The 22,889-nt window shown below is 35.6% G+C and overlaps 3 protein-coding genes across 12 annotated transcripts in view; all 3 read right to left on the reverse strand.

Moving 5' to 3' along the window:
- The window catches only part of LOC124303450 (guanine nucleotide-binding protein G(q) subunit alpha), a 30,626-nt gene extending 21,716 nt beyond the window's left edge, over positions 1 to 8,910 (reverse strand). For 3 of the 6 annotated variants that reach the window (XM_046760658.1, XM_046760659.1, XM_046760657.1), the window contains exon 1: positions 7,172 to 8,909. In XM_046760658.1, coding sequence (XP_046616614.1) covers positions 7,172 to 7,289 — 118 coding nt within the window. In that variant the 5' untranslated portion in view covers positions 7,290 to 8,909. Of the gene's footprint in view, positions 1 to 7,171 lie in introns of all 6 variants that reach the window. The other 3 variants (XM_046760656.1, XM_046760655.1, XM_046760660.1) reach the window with 2 other exon arrangements.
- LOC124302040 (uncharacterized) lies at positions 8,300 to 11,210 on the reverse strand. The gene is made up of 5 exons (XM_046757794.1): positions 10,616 to 11,210; positions 10,253 to 10,536; positions 10,039 to 10,163; positions 9,825 to 9,886; positions 8,300 to 8,614 (listed from the first exon to the last, which is right to left on the reverse strand). Exons 1-5 carry the CDS (start codon positions 10,880 to 10,882, stop codon positions 8,300 to 8,302), a joined length of 1,053 nt encoding a protein of 350 aa, XP_046613750.1. The 5' UTR covers positions 10,883 to 11,210.
- A 550-nt stretch (positions 11,211 to 11,760) lies between these two features.
- LOC124303449 (amphiphysin) overlaps positions 11,761 to 22,889 on the reverse strand; it is a 41,926-nt gene continuing 30,797 nt past the window's right edge. For 2 of the 5 annotated variants that reach the window (XM_046760649.1, XM_046760650.1), the window contains exons 2-9: positions 19,130 to 19,265; positions 17,351 to 17,541; positions 16,899 to 17,171; positions 16,655 to 16,773; positions 16,429 to 16,472; positions 15,973 to 16,149; positions 14,532 to 14,710; positions 11,761 to 14,186 (exon numbers count right to left, since the gene is read on the reverse strand). In XM_046760649.1, the coding sequence (XP_046616605.1) occupies positions 14,106 to 14,186; positions 14,532 to 14,710; positions 15,973 to 16,149; positions 16,429 to 16,472; positions 16,655 to 16,773; positions 16,899 to 17,171; positions 17,351 to 17,541; positions 19,130 to 19,265 (1,200 nt within the window). In that variant the 3' untranslated portion in view covers positions 11,761 to 14,105. The remainder of the gene's footprint in view (positions 14,187 to 14,531; positions 14,711 to 15,972; positions 16,150 to 16,428; positions 16,473 to 16,654; positions 16,774 to 16,898; positions 17,172 to 17,350; positions 17,542 to 19,129; positions 19,266 to 22,889) is intronic. The other 3 variants (XM_046760652.1, XM_046760654.1, XM_046760653.1) reach the window with 3 other exon arrangements.

A 22,889-nucleotide genomic window follows, 5' to 3' on the forward strand; every position in this document is an offset into this window, starting at 1 on the left:
GGCGGTCAGACGTGACCGCTCATAGATTATAGAACGGCCACTAATGACCAAAGATAAAATAATTGTTGCCGAGTCGTTGAGTTTACATACAATGGAAGGAATACGAAAATACATTTGCCCGTTTGTATCTGAAAAATCTGTTCTATTCTCGATGCATAAAATAAATAAATAAATAAATAAATAAATAAATAAATAAGCCAGAGGCTGAAGTTAGTAACGTTAGCGTAACGAAACATTGGGGGGGGGGGAATAATTATTTGCAATTTTGTAGTGACTTTGAAGTGACCAAATTTTGAAAATATGCGTATTACTTTTGCCTTGTTATAATTTACTGCAATTCAGAGATTCCTAAAATTACGAAATAACGTGTTTTCCGAAACACGAATCATATTTCAATAATGTTGTTAAAAAAAAATTATGTCAAAATATGGTATGAGTGAATAAAAATTGAAACGATTAAATCAGGAATTTCCCGATATTATCATCCTGGGATTACCCTCATTATTACTATTTATACTTCCTGTTGACTCATGAACTGTTTATCATTTTATAAACAAAAGAAAAAGAAAAACACGTAGGGAATAAGTTTGCATTTACAAGTGGTGCAAGAAACGTGAACTTTTAATCAATTTTGTTTCTACTATAATCTACTTAAGAAAAACGAAAAACAAAGCCTCACTAGATAAATTAGATAGACGACAATTAGTCAAAGAATATAAATGTCAATTTATAAACAATATGTTCAATATATGTAAAAAAAAAAAAAATGTATGTAAGAAAGAAAATCTACCAGTCTAAAAATTTTTTGATCGATAAATAGAAATCGCCAATTGTTTAATTATTACTCGATTGATCCTCGTTTATACTCCTTGACGATTGACACGTTATTCTTTTTTTTTTCGTCTTGTAAGAGGGGGAAAAAAAAAAGAAAGAATGGGAATACCACTCCGACGACAGGACAGTTTCACAATTAGAGAAAATCAATAACAATATAAAACGTTACGAAGTAGGAAAACTTTAATATTACTTCAATATAGTGACGTATAATTTATTATCAGGAAAAATTCATTTAATCCAAAGGATACGTCACGGATAGGATCAAAAAAAAAACAGAAACAATCAGCAAATGATAGACGAGAGAAGAAATGAAACAAAAATAATAAAATTACTACTTCGTACATTCAGGCATCCGTTTCCGGTGTGTTCCAATCATTTCATCCCATTCCTGTATTATTAATACATCATTTCGCGGAAGAATTTCACTCGTCATTGTTAAAAATAAATTATAAGACGATGTACAGGATTTTTAATACCAAACGATACTGTGTAAATTTAATTCTTGTCGCCTGTCTTCTTTGCGACGACGAAATATCTCGAATTATATGCATGTGTGTACGTTAGGGTGGTCCTTATATGGGGGATAAAAAAAAAAAAAAATTAATAAAATAATAATAATAATAATAATAATAATAATAATAAAATTCGTAGTGGAACCTGTCGAAACAGTTCCAAATGGTGAAAAAAAAAAGAAATTTCCTATTTCTTTCACATTTTTATTTCATTCCCCTAGTCTCCTTATTTGAGCGGGAAGTTTCAAATTATTCATAAAAATATCCTCATTCACTACAATTCGTATTTTATTTTAATCAAGGTTATTCGTAGGCAAATAAATCCATATTCACGAATATTCAGTGAGATTCATCTTCTTTTCAGTGAAAAATAAAAAATCGTATCGAACCTTTTTTTTTTTTTTCTTATTTTCTCTTCAACATGACAAATGATCAGATTAAGTAAAAAGATTATCTCAATATTTGCATGTCACCGACTGTGACATTACGTAGTGCCGACATGTGGGTTATTCCATTACAGTGCTGACTAACTGAATGCCAGTGTTTTGTTTCGATTTATTTATTTATTTAATAATAATTTTTTTTTTCCAACTTTTCACCGAAAAAAAGATGAATCTCTATCGAATATTCGAGTATATTGATGTTTTTTATTTGTCTACGAATAACTTTGAAATGAAACAAAGTACGAAACATAGCGAACGAGCATTATATTTACGTATAATTTGAAACTTCCCGCTCAAATAGGGAGACTAGGGGAATGAAATGAAGATGTGAAAGAATTGGGGATTTGGATTATATATATGTTTATAGGGTTTTCCATAAAACTCAGTAAAGGCTTGACATGACATTCTTTGATTTCATCAAGGATTGTTCCCGTCTTGGTACGGTTTCCGAAAACCTTCCAAGAACAATTTTCGCGACGGTGTGGAAATTCCGAATTTGAAAAGTTCCGGTAAAGCGGCAAATTCTGAATTTTTTGATGGTGAGACATGAAGCAAAGAAATCAAACTTTAACGAAACATCGAAGTTTCAAATGGTCCAAGATTTTCAATTCTGTGAATTTTTATCTTGGTGTAATTTCACCAGTTTCATCTTTCTCTGTTTCAGATTTTCCACGTATTTACGTTCGGAATCCTGGTCATTCTGATTTTCGATTTTTCACATTTTTTTACACCAACTCGTTGAGCAAACTACGCTGTGTGAATATATTATAATTTTCAGAATCTTACATTTCGGAACTTTGATCCGAAAAATCCACAATGAAATCAAAAAATTATACATACGTATATGCGTAAGTAAAAGAAAAAAAAAAGATAAAAAAAAAAAAAAAACTAGTATAAAATCAAAATGGCAAGAAAGAAGAAAAGAAATGAATTTTCTTTCAGACGGATGATGAGAGGTTCACAAGATAAAGATATTCAACGTCGCCATAATTGAGTTGCAAATGCCAAAAAAAATCATTATTGGCAATTTCCGAATGACTTTCAAGGAGTTGACTTTACAAAATAAATGTGATTACGTTTTTTGTTTATACCATGGCTTACTAAATTTCAGACAATACTGAATACGCGAAATAATAATAATATAATCATCATTTTGTACTTTTTATTTTTCGACTTCTTACGAGTTCGTCGTGCAAATTCTAACCAATTTCACATTATATTATTGTTCCTCTTGTTATTGTTATCATGAGATCTGTTGTAGTTTTTTTTTTTTTTTACTCTTATTACCATTATACACCAATACGAGAAAAATAATAGATTACTGTTTCACTTGTTGCGAAATTCTTTTCATTCAACATCATTTACGCACAAGACTCGACTCGTCGGTGCAAGTAAGAAAAAAAAATAGATAAACAAATAAACGAAACAATAATTGGACAAGTTATGAAGAGTTGTTACAACGAGTCTACCCCGGTTATTTTAAGAAGAAGATAAGATAAAAAAATTTAAAAAAAAAACTATGATTAAGTACAGAAATAATCAGAATGATAGAAAAGTGTTTAATCTACTAGACTTAAATGACCGGATTTAAACGATGAAAACAAGTAGAAAAAAATAAGAGCAGTACACACAATTAGCATAATTGCACACCAAATAAAGTTTGCGTTATACCGTGTAGATTCAATTGTAGATGAATAATCAGGGCAGCAGAATCGTTATTTGCGAATGAAAATTTTCAAAACTGGAGATGAAGTAACATTTATAAAAATGTAACAATGTGAGAATTTTAGATTCATGGAAGGTTGATAATTTAGCAGACCTAAAGTTGTTCATCAAAATAATTGAAAGTGTGCCGCATGTGAAAATAAGGTGCTTATCAAGATCTACTTAAATTTCTTATTTAAAAATTAGATGCTCTTCCGCTTTCAACAACTAATAATAAAATTGCAAACAAATTTGTCTAGGTTTTTGTACTTGTTTATACCCATGTGAAAATAGGGAATTTCCGTATCTTCGCTTTCATTTTTGGCACTTTGTTGATTCGTAATTTTCAATTTTTTTTTTTTTTTTTTTTTTTTAGAATCAATAGATTGTTTGCAAGATTTTCATTTGATTAGAGACACGTAAATTTGATTGCAACAATAACGTTGGGCTAATAACCCTGACAATGAGAAAAATGATTAAACAAGTTTAATCATCCGTTTGCGATAATTAGCAAGTCTTATCTCATTTAAAAATTAAAAAAACAAATGACCTCCCAAATCTCGTCTTTAGTCAATTTCGTCTCACACAGTAATTAATTATTCGTCATATAAAAATCAAAATATAAACAGTCTTATTCGATGCATTCTACGACACGGTGAACATTATTTTTTTGGTACTTGTTATGTAACCGGTCTTGCAGAAAAAATTATATCATTTCTTGCAGCAATTACGACATTGGCGAATTAGAAAAAGTCGTGTCTGAACAAGAATCTCGATTTTTTACTCAACGATCTACATACTTTGACCTCATTAAAAAATTTTAATCAAGGTCCTCGTTTTACCCTTTAATTTCTCTCTCTCTCTCTCCCACGTTTCCGTAAACACAATTCGAAATTCGGTTTACGCAATAGGGAGGAAAAAAAAGAATGACATACATACGAATGAGTCTACAATTATCCTACATTGAAATTTCATTAATTAGTTATTATCTAGATCTTGAATAATCGTAGCCAAAACATGACCTAATAAATATTTCACAAATTGAAAGCTGACAGTGAAATTTGACGAACAAACATGATGGTACATTTATAAATTTTAAGTTGAAGAGGTCAAATACACGATTATTCACGGTTTCGTTGCTACCGTATAAAAAGCCCATGTTTCATAAGGTACATAATTAACAACTTATCAACCTTTAATTTAAGTTTTACGTAACATTTTCATTACGGTCGTTTACCTACATTTATAATACCGAGTTTCTAATGCGATAAAATAAAATCCGTACACAGAAACGACAGTTTACACAACCGGTTGGTCAGTTTTTTTTTTTTTTTTTTCTTTTTAAACATACGGTTTCGAAAACTTTGCATTCTACAAAATTAGGCGACCGTGTCAAAAACGTGTGCTAATGAACAAATATATTAGGAAAATTACATGCGAACCCAACCAACGTCTGAACCTCGTCCCATTTTTGATTTCGATCAAAAAATTTTCTGCAATTATCTCAACTCTGAAACATTGATTTGATTTTTTTTAGATTTTTAATTCAACTTGTTAATTATTTATAAATATCTGGAGTCATCTTGGAAAGTACCTTGTTGAACATTTTCAAACACGGTATTTTCTTTTCCAATCATTTCATGATGGCCCAATTTTCTTCCTATCTTTTTTTTTCTTTTTTTTTTTTGCACTACAACTTTTTTGTTTGACTAAAACATTGTCTAAACCGTCGGAAAATATCCGAAAAATACTGAAAACTTCTATTTTTTACTTAGAACATTTCTAGACCAGTTTCATTACGAAGTGCATATTAAAAAAAAAAAGATGAACGTGTTAAAAAAAAATAGACAAAAATTGCTCCATAATGAAACCGATCCATAAGTGTTGTAAAGAAAAAAATAAAAGTTTTGATAATTTTGCAGGAACCTTTTGACAGAAAAAAAAAAAAAAAAAAACAAATTGCCCGATAATGGACTCAGTTGTGAAATGTTTGGAATAGAAGACACAGTTTGTGAGAATTTTGGAAAAGTTGCTTTTCAAAAATCACTTCAAATATTTATAAATAATTGAGCGATTGAATGAAAAATATTAAATAAATTCACGGTACTTGACTGTTTCGGAGTTGGGACAAACGTGGAAATTTTTTTTTTTTAACAAAATCAAAAATGGGATGAGGGGGTCAGACAATGGTCGGATCCGCATGGAATTCCTCATACATAATACATATTATAGATATACAACCTACCGGTTTATGAAAAGTACATTCCTAAACGTTTTTATATTTCCTGCATATACCCTTTTTAAACGGATTCTACGGAAGTGGTTTAAAAATTAATTTTGTTCAAAACTAGTATGGTTTTCGCGTATTGTTAGTTTGCGTTCAGTGCGTAAAGTAATCGTTTCCACGCCGCGTGCATAAAAATAAGAGGAATGGTGCGGTTAAAAAAAAAAAGGTTAATATTCTCGCGTCTTTACTCTTTGAAAATTGTTCTGACTTCCCCGACTTTACGTATGCCGGTGCTGGTTTAAATGTTAACCCACTCAGGCTTTTTCGAACATCACAAGACTCGGCATTTTTTCGGTAGACATTTAGTCAGCCTGAAAAGGGCCTGAAATTACGGTGTAGTTAGTTTTTTTTTTATTTATCGTTGACGCGAGTTTCGAAACAGTATCAATAACATACCACCACTGAAAATTAGTTCCAATTCCCATAAAGATGTATTTGAAAGTCGATGATGAAAAAAATTCAGATCAGAAGCAACTCTTCTCTATTTGTTCAGTTCGTATGTTACGCATTATCAATATATTATATAAAATATTTCTATTAAACGGTATTCACATTGTTCCAATTGTGTATAATAATAATAATAATAATATTAATAATGACAATAATGACGACGATGACAACGACGACAAACTTCTCCACCAGCATACGAGTGTCGTCTCGAAACTGTTGCGTTCAATTATATTCAATCATTCCATCCACATCTCACGCGACGTATCACCTATTACAAAACAATCATAACAATCCTCCAGGCTGTTGCCATAACTCTCTTAGAGTTTCGGAGCACTACTCTCCGCCACGGTGCGATATTACACACACATTAACCTATTCATTCTTACGGGGGTTGGTTGTTGCAGACGATAATAAATTCGCCCGCGATGCAAGCGCAAACTGTCCAAGAATATAAGGGTCAAGTGGCACAGGCGTTTGCTTTTTAAAAATCAGTTTCCCCACTTGTTTCCCCTCTTCGCGCGGACCGGCACGAATAGAGAGAGAGGTACACGTATGTAACGGAAGACGGTCGGGGGATGGACGGATAGGGGGAGGGGCGGGAGGGTGGGAGAAGGGGCGGCGGCAAGACGACGACGGAAACAACCAATCGAGAAGTATGAAAAGCACGTCGAACGAGAGCGGAAGTAGAGGGAAGAGATGATTGCAGTTGTGACATTGACAATGAGATGGAAGATAGGAGTGGGGGGGGGGGGGGGGGGGGGGGCAGAGAATCGCTGCAGCGAGTGATTTCATTCGGTGAATAGCGAGCGAGCGAGCGAGCGAGAAGTGTGAATTAGACAAAATACGACATTAAGACTGAAAAAATTAAGGTAAAATGTGAAGAGGAAGGAATGATAAAGAAAAATAAAAAAAAAAAGAGAAAGAAAGAAATTTCTCACCCAAGAGCAACAGCTTGAGCTCTCGCCTCGCATCTCGCTTGTCCCTCCGAAGTTGCCTCTCGATCTCTTGGTTGATCCGCTTCTGTTCCTTGGCCTCTTCCGACAGGCAGCACGCCATGTTTCAGGGCAAAATCCTCGGAGGGAGGAGGGAGAGAGGGAGGGAGGGAGGGGGTGGTGTTGCGTCGTGTGGTGGTCGGTCCGAGTGGAGTGTAGGCTCGGCTCAGAGCTCAGCTCGGCTCAGCTCGGCTCAGCCGATATTATCTTTTGCCGTCGGCGTCGGCGGCGACGGAGGTGGTGGTCGTACTCGTAGCGGCGGCGGTGGTGCTGCAGCGGGGAACCCGAGCCACCGTGACCGCGGTGGTGGTCCTCCTCCTCCTCCTCCTCCGGTGCGGCAGCAGCCGTTTTCTCCCCTTATTTTAGCCCCGTTATTTTGTCGTCACGATGCTCGAGTCGCGGTCGTGGCGCGACGACTGAAACGGTGAATGGACGACCGGCGGCACCGGCAGCGGCGGCGGCGGCGGCGGTGGTGGTGGTGGTGGTGGCGACCTCCTCCTCCTCCTCCTCCTCCTTTTTCTTCGGCTTCTTCTTCTTCTTCTTCTTCCTCTTCCTCTTTATTTTCTTCTTCTTCTTCTTCTTTTTCTTCTTATCACCCGCGGGGCGATCCTGCTGCAGCGAAATGCCGACGACGACGATGCATCAAAACCGCACACTGTCCACTCCTGCTCCTCCCCTCGCCGGCGAGTTGAGCTTTCTTTACTCGACTCGAGGACCGCACGCCACACGCCACACGCCACTCGCACCAACGAACAGCACAGGCGACGTCGTCGATCCGCGACACGCACGCACGCACGCACGCACGCACGACGAACGAACGCACTGGTCACCCACGCACCGACACACTCACTTTACATTCGTTATGCCACCACCGAATCCGAGGGACTGCTGGAGCTTGACGATAACACGGCGAGGACTCGTCGAGTCGGTTCGTTCCGTTTCGATCGGTCAAACGGGAGGCTAGGCACCGTGCGCTCGGTTTTCCCTCTGCCTTGAATCGTCCCACAGGCCCCCCCGCGTACAGAGTTTTACGTTTCACGTCTCTCCTCCGACTCGAATTCGAGCCGCTCTGTGTCACTCTTTATCTTTCCCTCTTTCTCCTTCGCCTCCACCTCCGCACTCCGCGCCACTCCGCACGGCTCGACCCTCGTTGGCTCGTTCGGAAACTCGCTCGCTAGCTCGCTGGGTGTGGTGGGCCGCTCGCCTCAGGTAACGTATGTATGTATGTACGTACGTACAGACGACGACGCAGATCGTCTGCTGCAACGGACCAGCCCTCCTCCTCGACTCGCGCCGCGCCCGCGATACTCGCCGTTTATATCCGGCGGAGTTGTGGGGGCCGACGAGGAGCGCAAATGATCCTATTAGACAAACTAGATTTTCCGAAGCCTGTCGCCACGGTGTGCACGTGTTTATTTAATATGATTAAACACACTAACGAAATAGACAGGAGACGTAAGGGGGAGGCACGGCGAACGGATCGGCCGGCGTTTAGGTTAAATTATTATTAACACAGTTTATCACCGCACTTGACGCACTGTTTACTTTTAGTACGGCATCACCTTTTCAACGAAACTCACGGATATATCCATCGGGCACTGAGAACCGGCTTCGATTACCTTTCACCCGAAACACGAGCGAATATCCACTTCGATTACACGGTAACCGCCTATCGCAAGATGGCGTCCATGTAATCTTACAGCGCCACTTCCCGTCATGCATTCGCAACTGAAAACAAACACCGCTCCGCGGTTGCGCAAAGGAACAAACAAAAGTCACCGCTCTTGCCGCCACATTTTTAAATTTCCCAACTCCGACAGCATATTGATCGTTCTTATAAACAATTTTTATCAGTAATCATACAACTGTCTCGTCCAAGTGCACCATTTCGGAGCACACAACTCCAAAATATTTACCCCGTTGCGTATTGTTTTTCTACTCATAACGATCGCTTGAACCTTATATAAACTCAATATTCATGTACTTTTTACCTTTCGATTTGTTCCTACTCCCACGAGTATAAGCAGCCAGTTTCGAATAAGAAGAAACAATACTTATGTTATAACATAAGCGTTCATAAACGAATAAGCGATAGGCTATTTGTAAACGTGTAATAAAAGAAATCGCAGTAATGCAAGAAATGAAATTTACAACAGCCCGAGTTACAAGTATTTAATGATACCTATACATCGATGTGTAAGCTGTATTAAAAAATTGTATGATTTCGTCGCTTGTATGATTATTGTCAAACGATAGAGAATTAGCGAAAATTGCTAAATTGAAACATAAATTTGATGCTAATTATTATTTACGTACGTTTCATCGTAAGATATGCAATCGCGGATTGAAAACATAAATAATATACCAATGTAGATTGTATGTATGTTTACCTATCGCGTGGATATTTTCGCTATTATAATCGGTCAAATCAAGTTCCCCATATATTATTCCACCGGAGGCCAGCAAAGCCCTTGGCATTGTATTAAGAGGATTTGAGACTAAATATATAAGGCTTCGTGCTGTCTATAATTTCTACCTCTTAAATTCCTAATGGAATTGACGAAAGCAAATACAATTATTTCTTCTCCACCCTGTTTACCTTACACTTTTGACACATTTCTTGAACTTGAGATTTCGCATATTTATGATGATTATCTGTGGCTGAAAATTAGAAAAAAAAACATTACCAACGAATTATCGAATCAATGTCAAATTAATATTGAATAATAGTCTGTAGAAGAGCTGTAAATATCTTATGTATCGTTGCTGAAATTCAAAATAATCCGGTTATTAATTTATGAAAATTTGTCTACCAGACTCATCCTGGCACAGCGTTTCACCTAGTATTTTCAGCAATTCTGAAACCTGTTTGAAGTACTCCGTGTCTTCGTAGAATGCAGCTATCGTAGAGAAACCTTGTACAATAGCACCTAGACGACTGGAATATGGGAATATTTAAATGTATTTCGCGCCTGTTCCAAGGAGTCTGGATAAAATATTTCTCAATTTGAATGAAATCATACAAACATCTTGATAATGCTGGGTAGCTGCGACTCCAAAATTCTCCTATTTTGTTTATAATCATCCATTATGGCTTGGTATTGCCATTGAAGCTTGTCCATTTGAGACAGAGTCAGTTTAGAATTATCCAACAAATTTTTAAAGTTCCTAGCAGCGACGGCAAAGTCTTTCTTCTTCATTTTATGATCGTCTATAAGAGACTGCAGCTGTTTGGATACCCCTATATTTTTAGAGCAATTCTCCATCGCGTCGCAGAGTAAACGCAGATTATTATCCTTGCAAGATTCGGCCTATCGAAAAATACATTTTGTAAAAATACCGCTGCTGATGTTATCAACAGACTTAGTAACATGATTTCAATTCGAATACCTGCCTAAGTCGAGTTGTTAAATCGGCAGAAACGGAGTTTCTGCAATTGATCATTGGGGAGGATTGGGGTAGGATCAACCGATGAACTAGGTGAAAGGCTCGCTGTGCCGAGACATGAGACACTTGCAAAGAGCTAATGTGCTGCATCAGAGCCTCGAGAGCGTCGGTGGCAAGTTCGAGATGTCCAAGTAGCGCCGTTTGCTTATCACTAGACAAAGCTTCCTCCACCTGGCTACCGACCAACTGTATTTCCAGACTCTCTCGCATCCGCTGAGATCCGTCTCTCGTACCATTCGATTTCTGTTAATTGACTAAAAATATTTTTACCAATTTCAACAACTTGAATGATTAAAAATTATCCTCAAATATTGCCTTTCAACTGTTTACCGAAAAGTGACTCTTTGAAGATTTTTGTTTTTTATAATGGTTGCGACAAGACAAGCATGCAATCTGCGGATCCAGTTGAGCGACAGACGCATGCAACGTGTTGAGGAGTGGCGATGATGACCTTGATCTTCTAACGGAAGACGTGTCCTCTTCAGAAGTTGGAACCAAGTGCATCGAGTATCGCCTTCGCAATACAGGGTCGCTCCATCTGGTGTAATAACACTTCCGATCCTGTGATCTAGACATGATTCATCGCTCTCACAAAGTCCCACAAAGCGTAGCGTGGTACATTTCATAGTCTGATCTAAAAGATCTACAAGGTAGGATACATTGGATTATTAAACAGGTTATTTAGTTGCATGAGAATATAAACTATACACTCAATTTATAAAAAACTATGTTAAACACTTTCAATTAGAGTCGAAATTAAGTCAGTATATTGAGAATTTTTCATTTTTGGTCAGTGTTACTGTTCTCCAGTAGTCACAATTTGCTACAGTAACAAAGCCACAGAATTCGGAATCAAGAGTTAGCGGTGAAATGGAATAACTTAATAAAGAGTAAATATTATATTTTTACATACTGAACTCGAATCGTCATGATACAAGTGTCTTCGATGTAGTCTTGAATTGCCAAACAAGAAGCCAGGCGTATTAGACCAATCTAGATAAACATACAATGGTTTTCCCAACGATATCTGTTTACAGAGAGTTTGAATAATACGTGGGAGTGGGGTATGGCAATTAAAAAACGATAGAGACGTTATAATTATTGTTATAATGTTATTTTTATCATAAGGTTATGAAGATATGACTTATGGCTTCAGAGTAAAATTAAACAACATGACATAAAAATGACAAATGACATAACAATGAGGATTGTTCCATTGCTACACTAGACGCAACAGAGACAAAGGTAACTCGTAATCAGCAATTTTTGTATGTGTCCATGTATGTATGTGTGTATGTATGTATGTATGCATTCCAGAGGTCTTGATCGCCACATAACAACCAGGCACATTAACCGCATTAGTGTTAATTTATTAGAAACTTTAAATTCTATTAAATGCAAATCATGGACTGATACACTATCACTGTATATTACAACAGCGATAAGGTAAATATTGAATTACTTGATCGTCGGAAGATTTCTTTCTGGCAAAATGGGAGTAGGAGCAGAGAAGTAGAAGATTCTAATTTAAGTCAAACCCAGTGTAGCTGACTTATCATTTTCTTATTTGTTGTGGTACTAAGAAATTCAACTGAGGAAGGTTAAAGTTATCCAGAACAAGAAATAATGGAGATTCGACATCAGAGTTTGAATTAAACGACAGAACGGCCAATGTGTCTGCATGAGATTCAGCGTTTTCAAAAACGTAGCGCGATTTCAAAACCGTATACGATAAGGGATTTTAAAGTGATTGTTGCAGTGTCACAATGGACCAATCCTATAACTATAAACAGTTTTATTTTATTTTTGTTTTAATTTATAAAAGAACAATCCAACTTCCTTATATGTATATATTCAGTTTCTTCAGATCAACTTAATAAAATAAAACGACACGCAGCTACGCCGAAGCTGATATAAGCAGTATCCTAAGATTATTCTCATGTTTATATGATATTGTATATATATTACTATTATCGTTATGATTTATTACACGGATTTTATTGATGATTCGGCAGATCGACAATATTAATGATGAGTATTCACCGACGTTAGAAGAAGAAGGTTTGAAAAGTTGGACCATTATTATTATTATCATATTTTGTTCTATCGGCTACGTGAATAACTCTATATCGGCAGAAATAATTTTTTTCTTTCCTTTTCTCTTCATTGCAACAAATCTTCGATTATTTCTGCTAAATTGTATAAAGAGATATATTTTTATGATAGAAGTGTGTGTGTTTGCGTGTATGTATATATGTTTACATATATGTATATATATACACATACGTACATCGGGTATGTAATTCATAGTAAAATGCTAACGAAATATATGTATACGAATACTCAATAGATCCCTTTGGGAGTTGAAAAGTGCCTTCTTATGTCTGACCAAAATGTGTCTTTGATATAGATTCATATAATACATATGGATAAAATGATCAAACGTAAAAACATAAAAACGAAAATGCGTTATAGCAAACAGCAAATAACTAAGATGGTAATGGAAGAATTGCTTTTCGCAGTCCGACGCAAATACTTCATTGGTCAATTTATCGATAAAATCGACGTCTCCGTGCTGGGATCTATTTGTATGTACATAAGTCTCAAGTTGGTAAAAATATAACAAATGTATGTATAATCGTTATCTTTGATTTCAAGAAGAATGATTGGACCGTAAAATTTGGCAATATCCTGCACCACTGACAGAGTTGAGATTCAAAAGAAGATTCTATACGATTTCAAAAATATGACCATTACAAAATTGTTTTACCGACGATTTCTTTCCAAGCCCCACAATAAAGTTGGTTCGTTCAATAGCCTTAAGATTTATAAATTCTATGTACAATTTAATAAAATAATAATAATTAATTTAATAAAGATAAATTTTTTCTTTGTATTATAATATTGCGTGTAGTTGTATTGTATTGTATTATTATTATTATTATCATTATCATCATCATCATCATCATCATCATCATCATCATCATCATCATCATCATCATCATTATTATTGTTATTATTTAATTAATTAAATATCTGATTTGATTATTATTAGTGATAGCGTTCAATGGTCGAATTGAAAAAAACAGAAACAGAAAAAAAAAACACATTACTACGAGCAGTGAATGTTGGTTGGCACAGACAATAGCTGGGTTAAGGCACTTTGGGTCGATTGATATTCCGCAGAGCCCACCAGCATTACCACGTCGTTATCTTCTCTCTCTATCACCTCAACTTGATTTTTTCACAAAAATTTGAAATTACACCTCCAGTTGACGGTTCGATTTTTACTTTTCTTTCTTCGTCTTCATTTTCTTTTTCTACTTCTTCTACTCTTCTACTTTTCTTTTTCCTCTTCTTCTTCAACTAGTTTACAGTAGAATAGGCTGTTTTCATGAGCGTTGCAGTGGTAAAATGGGTAGTCCTACCGCCCTCACAGTGGTTTTGTGAAGTTTGCTGGGAACATGCCCTTCTCAGTAGATCCTTCCTTCACACCCATTAACCACCCTTCCTCCTGTGTTTCGAGAAAAGATAAGAGCAAAAACGATTTCAAATTTACACATTCGTCACGGCAGACAAACGGGATATATTTTATTTTCAAATAGTTCAATTCGCAACCAATAGTTATATGTAACGGTGAACCATCAATATTTCAGTACAGAATTTTGTACCTTCATCATTCGTACCGACAGAAATATATTGATAACGTAAAAATAGTGATTGCTCTCAATATAATGGGTAAAAAATTATTTCTGTTCATCGGATTTGGTTACCTAACTGCAAGTGAAACAACTTTTTTGGAGTTGAATTCAAAATTCTTTGGCTGGTTGAAATTAGAAGAATGAAAAATAAGACAAACCTGTTCCTCGGGGTCTTCATACTCGATAACACGAATGATCTCCCCAACGTCGAACGACAATTCGTCCACATCTTCACGCGTGTACTTGTAAGTTGCTTTCACCCTGTACAAAACACCGGGTGGCAAGTTGTCTGTTGTCGCCCCTATAGATAAATTGGTACCATTTTGATATTCCACGTCTAAAATGATTCAATTGCTGTCATTAGTGCTGGGCCTGCTGACATTGATATTTATAAACAGTTCTTTTTTTTCCTCTTTCTCTCTCTCTTTCTCTTTCTCTCTCTCTCAACAAGTCCATGCACAATTGACAGACAGAATTTAATGGTGTTTATCTAGTTTACATAGGCATGTATCCTACATTGAATACTAAAGCGGATATTCTAGAAAAGCACCTCCTTTCATGAATCTGACATTTATTTGATCGAATTTCAACTAAAGCGTGCATTTCTGTTTTATTATATATCTCATGACTTCTCGCCTTGAGACCAGAATTCGGATAAATGAAGTGCAAAAAATGTGCCAATAATTTGAGTATTCAGAAAAGCTACTTGGTACGGTCACACCATTAAATTCACACATTCCAACTCATATATAATGTATATACATACGTAGAATGAACTCCAAAACTTTCCAACATTTCACAGAAAAAAATTATCAACATACAAACACTTGAAAGCAACAATTTTTCTGCCATGGTAAGCTACAATTCAGTCATTTTCATTAACCAATTTTGCGTGTATATTAAATATCCTGCTCCCTGGTTACTTTGTAAGAATTGCATCTGGACACAGTGAAGGTCTTCCAGTGCTTTTTGAACCTCAAATTCTACACTCTGAATTTGCTATTTATGGGTAGACTACACATACCATATAATTTGATACGATAAACACCCTCGAAAGTCAAATTCACGTGAATTTTATGCTAGAAAATAATTTACCGAACTAGGAGGCATAATTATCACAAATGAAATTAATAAATTTCCAGAGTCTCCGATCCTGATACTTTTCATCGAGTTACATGCAGTTTAGATATAGAATATGTTGAAGATTTTAAGGTAACTATTATGCGTTGACTTCAATGAATGAAAAGAGTAAAGCTCGCTAAGTTCACGATTATTGTCTGCGAAACTTTAAGATTCAGAATAACGGAAAAAATTGATAGCATGAACGAAGATTCAAACTTTCCAAAACTCACTTTAGTTTACTGATCATCGGCAATTAAAGAAAAAGACTAGATGAATAAATTTGAAAGATGCTAAATTGTTATCCATATCACTATAATTATTGTCTGCGATTTAAATCTGTATTTTTCTTACGATTAACGAAGTGAATACGTACTAATCTTCTTGCACTATTGCTGTGTACTCGAATACGGTGTGTGCTTACAATAGACAGTAGAACTTTTTGGTACCCGAGTGGTTTTAACTACATGTATAGCTCACCAATTGGGATATCATATAACTCCTCAACTGGTTGGACAGGCTTGATTGGCGGGCTTTCAGGAGGGCCATCTTTGTTATTTAAGGAGTTAGCATTGCTGTTAGCGTTGCTGTTAGCATTGCCGTTTATTTGAGTAGTAGGTGAAGTATCTCCAGCAGCGACAGTCGTCTCGCCCAATACTGTAAAACACGACAAGTGCCACACTCAAACCAAGCTTCAAACCCTGGATAATGTCATTTCTCGCCACATAAAAGAGCAAATTGCTGGTTCTTTAGTAGTCGTGTTTGTTTTTTTTTTTTCTGACTTCAGCCACAATTTCTCAAAAGCAAATGTTAATTATTATTAATGTCTTTACCAGGAAAACAAAACGAAACAAAGATAAAAAAAACATCTTATTTTCACTCAAAACATATTTTCAAGTAGATTTGTAATCAGATTTATGCTAAACGATCACGTACCTGCTGATATATTATTCTGCGCTGGTTGCGTGTTGATTATCAATCTGAAACAGATAACGTTATACTTGGACCTCGATGATCATCTACCATTGAGAAATATTCGAGTCTATAGTTGAAAAAAATAGGAAGGAGCTTTCGTATTATGACTTGATGAAATTAGTTGGACTATATGTGAAGAAAATTAGTTATAACAGACGTTATTCGGTAAAGTAGAAATCAAACTTACGACGAATTAGCGTTTGGCGATTTTGGCGATTGCGACTCAGAGTTTTTCTTCAATGTATAAGATCCTCGCTGACTTTCGTTGGCTAATTTGTCTACTATTGCTTCAAGCTCAGAATAGACCTGAAACAAGATGTAAAACTTATGAGTAACAATTACAAGAAGGTTATCGACGTAAAATTCATTTTAATTCTTTGATTTTAAACCTAATGATTAATCGTACAATATTTCTCCTCATTTGTACTCACCTTGGCTGTCTCAGCATGAAATACTTGCTCGGCGGCGAAAAGAGTCTGCAGATTAGTAACCAAGAAAAGAACACGGGAGTCGTATAGCGCAGGCAATTCGTCATGAAGTTCTGAATTCAGCTGTTCGTAAGTTCGTTTAGCTTCATCCAATTGTTCTTTGCCTCGCGAAACTTTAAGCTCGTCCCGTTTCTTCGGATTGCCTTGTAACGACTGGAAGCTATGTCTCTGTCCATCGTAGTCGACAAGCTTACGTCCTCTCTTGTCTATTTTTTTCTGAAAAAAGTAAAAACACTATCTGTAATCAAAGTCACCCCGAATTATCCAATTAATTTACTACTTTGGTAGTCAGCGTAACCTCTATAATAATGGATGCAGTATTGACGACATACTATAATTCGAAAGTTATGAGCAATGAAATGAAATAATTGTAAAAATTACTGTGTGTAATGTACCCTCATCTCAGGAAACTGGCTTTGGTATGTGTTGAGGGGGACAAGGACTTGATCGGCCAATTTATGAGTGAAATCCTGCCACAGCATGTCCATATTCTGTGCCTGAACGTACAGAAGATCGTGTCCGGTCCACTGGCTCTCATAGATTTCATTCAAGGAATCCATGAGCGTTTTTGAAGCCGCCTGTACCGCTGAAATTCATTCGAAAAGATACTCAATTATTCAATTACAATCGCATCGCTTCAAAATATTTATACATCTCTTTCTTTTCTTGTCAAGAGAGAAGAAAAAAAAATTCAACATTTGCAATAATTACTCAATTAAAGCTGAAACCTGAACGTTGTAAAGAGACGGTTAAATTTAAAAAAAATGTTAAGATTGTTCGAATCGATTTCAAAAAAATTTTCATCTGCTTTCAAACTTCTCATAGTTATTATTGTTACGTGTTTCAACGCTATTGATACATCGGATAATGGCGTCAGCTAAAATTGCCTAATAATAATGGAAAAGTATCGTCGAGGTGGAAGCGTTACGCATGATGAGATAAGTATATAATATGCCAAAGCCGTGGCTCAAATGACAATAAGATGAAAATATTGTTGATTATAAATACGAAGAAGTAACGAAACGGAGAAGGGAAAAATAAATCAGGGATTTTTTTCTTCGCGTACGCTTTACCGCGGAAGTTTTTAACAAGTAATTTCAAATTCTTCGCTCAGATCGTACATATTCCGTTTACCATCCATCGTCCCGAACCATCCGCCGATTTACAGGCAAGTGTTGAATAAAAATACAAACAAGGATGCCCTCGTTCTTAAAATAATTTATCACGTAAGTAATATTCCGTGGACGATACATAGATAGACAGATAACTAGGTAGACAAACGGATATCCGGGTAGATAGATAGGTAACTAGGTAGACAGATAACTAGATAGACAAACAGATATCCTATATGATAGATAGATAGGTAACTCGGTAGACAGATAACTAGATAGACCGGTAGTTAGACGAATAGATAGACAGATTAATAGGCGAGATAGAAATATATCTAACAGTCGGAAATTGTGGTATAAAAAGAAGCTTCAGCGCACGTGTAGTTAATTTCAATGGACGGTATTCATATGACCACTGTAAAGCTTAAAAACTGACACTGTCATTTTTCAACTACGTAACTCAATTTGACGAATGACGCTGTAAAGTCACAATATTACACAAGGCTAGATAATACATGCAATACGCTTGGACTGTAACACGTATAATAATAAGCAACGGAAAGTGAAAGTGCGCCGAAACTTTTCTATCGATGAATTTTCTGCAATATTACACAGTACAGTAAGTTTCTCTGTTATTTGTACATGTAAAAAGATGCGTACATCGACGGATTACGTCGCAAAACGGGCAGAAAAATGTGAGAATATTCCAGCAATCCATCATCTTCACTCAAATTAGCGGAATTTCATTGCAAAAATGCTCATTTTTCATTCGATGAAGGCAGAACGAATCCATCTTGTGCCAGTTGATGAAAAAAAATACTTTCAATGATAAACTTGACGTTAGATTGACTCGGCTGACTTTTTCAATTATACTAATATTGATCATGAAATGCCAGAAAAATGATACACAGTTTCCAAAAAACAGATGAAATAATATACAGATTTTCTCAAATCGAACTTGATCCAGATAATTTTGTTGGATTCCAGTCATCCTTGTTTTACAATTATCCAAGTATTCATCGGTTGAGTTGAGTGAAGGAGATTATTTTTAGAGATTATAATTACCTCTGATACACCTAATGTAATTGTTGAACTCTTTTTGAAGCCTGTTGGCCGCATTCTGCTGTCTTGTGAAGTTTTGTAAATGTTCATCGAAGATGTCGTCAGCTGTCCGGTCTACCTTTCCCAAATTTTGAAGAAACTGCAATGAAAAATAATCATCGATTCACATTTAATTATCGTCGAATTCAAACGTTAAACAAGAAACGAACAAAGTAAGAAACCGAAAGCTTTTGTTTCAACTTCGCATTTGTAACGGAATTTCAATTTCTTTGTATTCTGACCTGGTAAGCTGCTGCGAAGTTTTCGCGTTTCGATATAATATTCGTTAAAGCTCTTTCACTTCGAGCTAGTGAAAATTTAATATTACCGTCAAATAAGTCCTAATTATATTCAGTTATAATAAATTATTACCGAGTATAATTATAGTGGCAAATTTTAATAACATAAAAAATTGTGACAATATTAATACCGTACTACATATGTTAATCTTAATAACAATAATAACAGTCACCTGGATCTTTGTAAGAAGAAAAACTCTAATTCAATTCCAGTAACGTCCCAGGGAATGAATCGTACCTTAATAAAATCTCAACGAGGAGATTAAAATGTGGCCAAAGCGCAATAAGCTTTTGTAAATAAAGACAAGACGTTCGGTTAACGGGCAGGTTTTGGGTCGAAGAATGAACGAGTGGGCGACTCTTGGCGCAAAAGTTCGTGGGCGAGAGAAAAAGGCGCGTGCGTGATTTTTCGAGTTGTTTCGAAGCGATTCGCCGGTATCACCATATCAGGAGATACGCTAGAGGAAAGCGATATGTATTCGGAAATGGCGAGTGATTGGGAGTCTCGATCACCGCGTCAAGTGTTTACACGATTTATATTTGCGTGCAAAAGTGCCTTTTGTCGAAATATTCCAAGTGACATCCGCATTGCGTTTGATAGCAGCGACAAGACGCCAAAAGAAAGAAATTTTGATAAGAGCAAAGAAAGCGGAAAAAAGCTCCCTGCAAATTTATTGCTAATTACATTCTCCGTAAGCTTGAATATTCGCAATATTTTTATGCCTGTCATAATAAAAACTTTCAAACGATCTCTGTGCAAATATTTATTGAGAAATTTTTTCTTTTTCTCGACGAAAACTTTTTCGCAGAGTAAAATTTTCCACCCCAAATGTCAGTATGAATCGATAAAAGGTGGGTACATAATATGCCTCTCTTTCCCCCAAGTTAATTGCACACGGTACGTGGGACGAGTCTTAAATAAAACCAGAATCGCGCTGACTCACAAGTCACAAAATTTTATATCATTCGTTCGACCGATCCGCTACAAATACATATTTCCACCTAAGGAGAAAAGATTATGCAGAAGGGAAACAAATTGTGTATAAAATTCAGTTTTTTACGCACATCCTCTCATTGCTTATATTAATTAAATAATTAACCAAAGATATTTAACAGAAGCAGATTTTATAATCAATGCGTTAAAAATCATCAGGCTCTGATGGTTTTCATGTGATTATAACGTTTTTTCAGCTCATTTTCAGTGCTGGTAAGTCTTTCACCGATTGTCTGAAAATTTTGAAACATTTTTTTTCTCAAACGATTCCGGAGATCTTTATAGCATAGAAAAAAAAGTCCAGAAGCATTAGAATCAGATTACAAAAAAGTTCTGATTATAAAACATTTTCTCAAATCGTTTATACCTTAGCTTACGTCATTCGAATTTGTTCGGATTCATTTCAATCACAGTAAATACGTTACTTCATTTCTATCCGTCGCATCATTGGCGCAAGTAACATTTCTGGATATTTTTATAAAACTGTTCATTCTGTTCTCCTAACTTCATCCTCAATACACGTAAATATCAATATTCATAGATTCCGTATTTTTCTCCATCTATTTAGACCATTTTAATATACTGCCGCTTCATTTTTACGACCTGATAGACCGCAACGTTCGCTGCTAAATAGTTGTCTATAAGTTTATAGAGAAGACGCATTTTATACTCGTTATGGCTGCACATCGAAGCCTCGATTTTATAACGAGTACGATAAACTCAAAACGGTAACCAGTCGAGTCTCGTTCCGACAAGCTAACCGGATCCGAGGCAAATCAAGTTAAGAGACAGATTTACAAATTCGAATTCGCAATGGATGAAAGGATTTCGTCGAAAAAACAAACAAACAGAAAAATAATAATTAACAAGGTCAAATATGCGAGTATTTTGTTAAAGCAAAAGAAATAAATAAATAAAATAAAAATAAAAATACCTCCACCATGCACAGAAAATTCTTTTGCTCAATACGCATAAATCTCGTATAGAAAATTATATCTTCAACATTACTGTTTATCTGCTGTAACGAAAAAAAAAAGTTAAGAAAAAGAAAAAAAATTACAATCAATTTACTTTTCAAAGGTATACACAATTTTCCTGCCAACAACAAAATTTCCATTTATTATTCGTTCGAACAGTTAAGGTATGGATAATATTTATTTTTTTTTTTGGTGAAAATTATGTTACAATCCGTTTATCTAATTCCTCGGTGGAAAGAAATGTGACTAAAATCGTCGTTTGCTCACGATTTTGACGGAAAAAAAAAAATAAATCAAAGGATATAAAAATCAAATGACGCGTAAATAATGCGCAGAAAATTATACAAAATAATCGTTTCGGTTGGTTCGATTAGGACTGCAGAAAAAATTCGATCGTAAAATAATAAGTAAGAAGAATTTTTTTTACAAGCGATTATTAGGCGTTGGAGCAATTTATGATTGCCACGATAGATTTGTCATTTCTATTCCTCGATTAGGAAATAAGTGAACCATGCGCGGCATGTGTGCATATTCTACCTGCCCATTTTACCTGTTATTCAAGGGTATTAATTCATTCGCGTTGATGCACTCACGAGTGGAAGTGCAAGGACGTGGAACACCGAGACACACCTTTTATGCTGCAGTGCCTGTCTGCTCGCTCTTCCTAAATACCCGTAACGTAACTATTATAAAATCCTACAGGAAGAAGAAGAAGAAGAAGAAGAAGAAGAAGAAGAAGAAGAAGAAGAAGAATAAGGAAAAGAAGATGAGCAAATATTCATTATATGTACCGTTAGAGCATGATAATCGTATGATATTAATCGTACGGTGAAAGAAAATTGAAAGATAAAAGTATATTTACAGGGAACGATCAATTTTAGGAGTACATATTGATAGATAAAAAAATTAAATAAAAATATGATCAGCACAGATTTATGCTGCAAGGATTTATAACTGTGAGATCATTCGCTCAGAGGTAAAATTTACCACGCATTTATCGAAATTTATTTGATACGAATTATAATTGAAAATAAATATTGTACAATTTTTCGACAGTCATAGCCGCGTGTTAATTATTCTTTCAATTAATGTTATTTTTAAACATGAGCGGTGATTTTCAATTGAGTACGAAAATTATTAATAAAAGCTTAGGCGTCGATTTTTTATTTCAGGTTATTTCGGTGTTTTTCTCTCATTTACTTACTGAAACAGGTTTGTTTTTCAGTATTGATCAAAATTAATCTGGAAAACTGCTGGAAGATCGCGACGACGTGATGAAAAGAAGAAATACGTTGTTCTGGAATCGCGGGAAATAATTGTCGGCAATAAAACGAATTATCGTAGAATGGAATGAAAAGAATTTACAAGATTTTTGCACAATTTTAAACTGATTTGAAATGATAAATTATTTTTCTCTTCTTATCGAAAGTTTTTTTATTATTCTACTCTCATTT

The sequence above is a fragment of the Neodiprion virginianus genome, chromosome 4 (genome assembly GCF_021901495.1).
Source record: "Neodiprion virginianus isolate iyNeoVirg1 chromosome 4, iyNeoVirg1.1, whole genome shotgun sequence".
Taxonomy (NCBI): Eukaryota; Metazoa; Arthropoda; class Insecta; order Hymenoptera; family Diprionidae; genus Neodiprion; species Neodiprion virginianus.

What these genes read in the sequence shown, in the direction of transcription:
- LOC124302040 (XM_046757794.1), bottom strand. Translation starts at nt 10,882, where the DNA reads ATGCGAGAGAGTCTGGAAATACAGTTGGTCGGTAGCCAGGTGGAGGAA. An exon ending in CTACCCAGCATTATCAAGAT is followed by an intron (nt 10,164 to 10,252) that starts GTTTGTATGATT and finishes CCCATATTCCAG; the next exon opens with TCGTCTAGGTGCTATTGTAC. An exon ending in AAATGTGTCAAAAGTGTAAG is followed by an intron (nt 8,615 to 9,824) that starts GTAAACAGGGTG and finishes CCGTGGCGACAG; the next exon opens with GCTTCGGAAAATCTAGTTTG.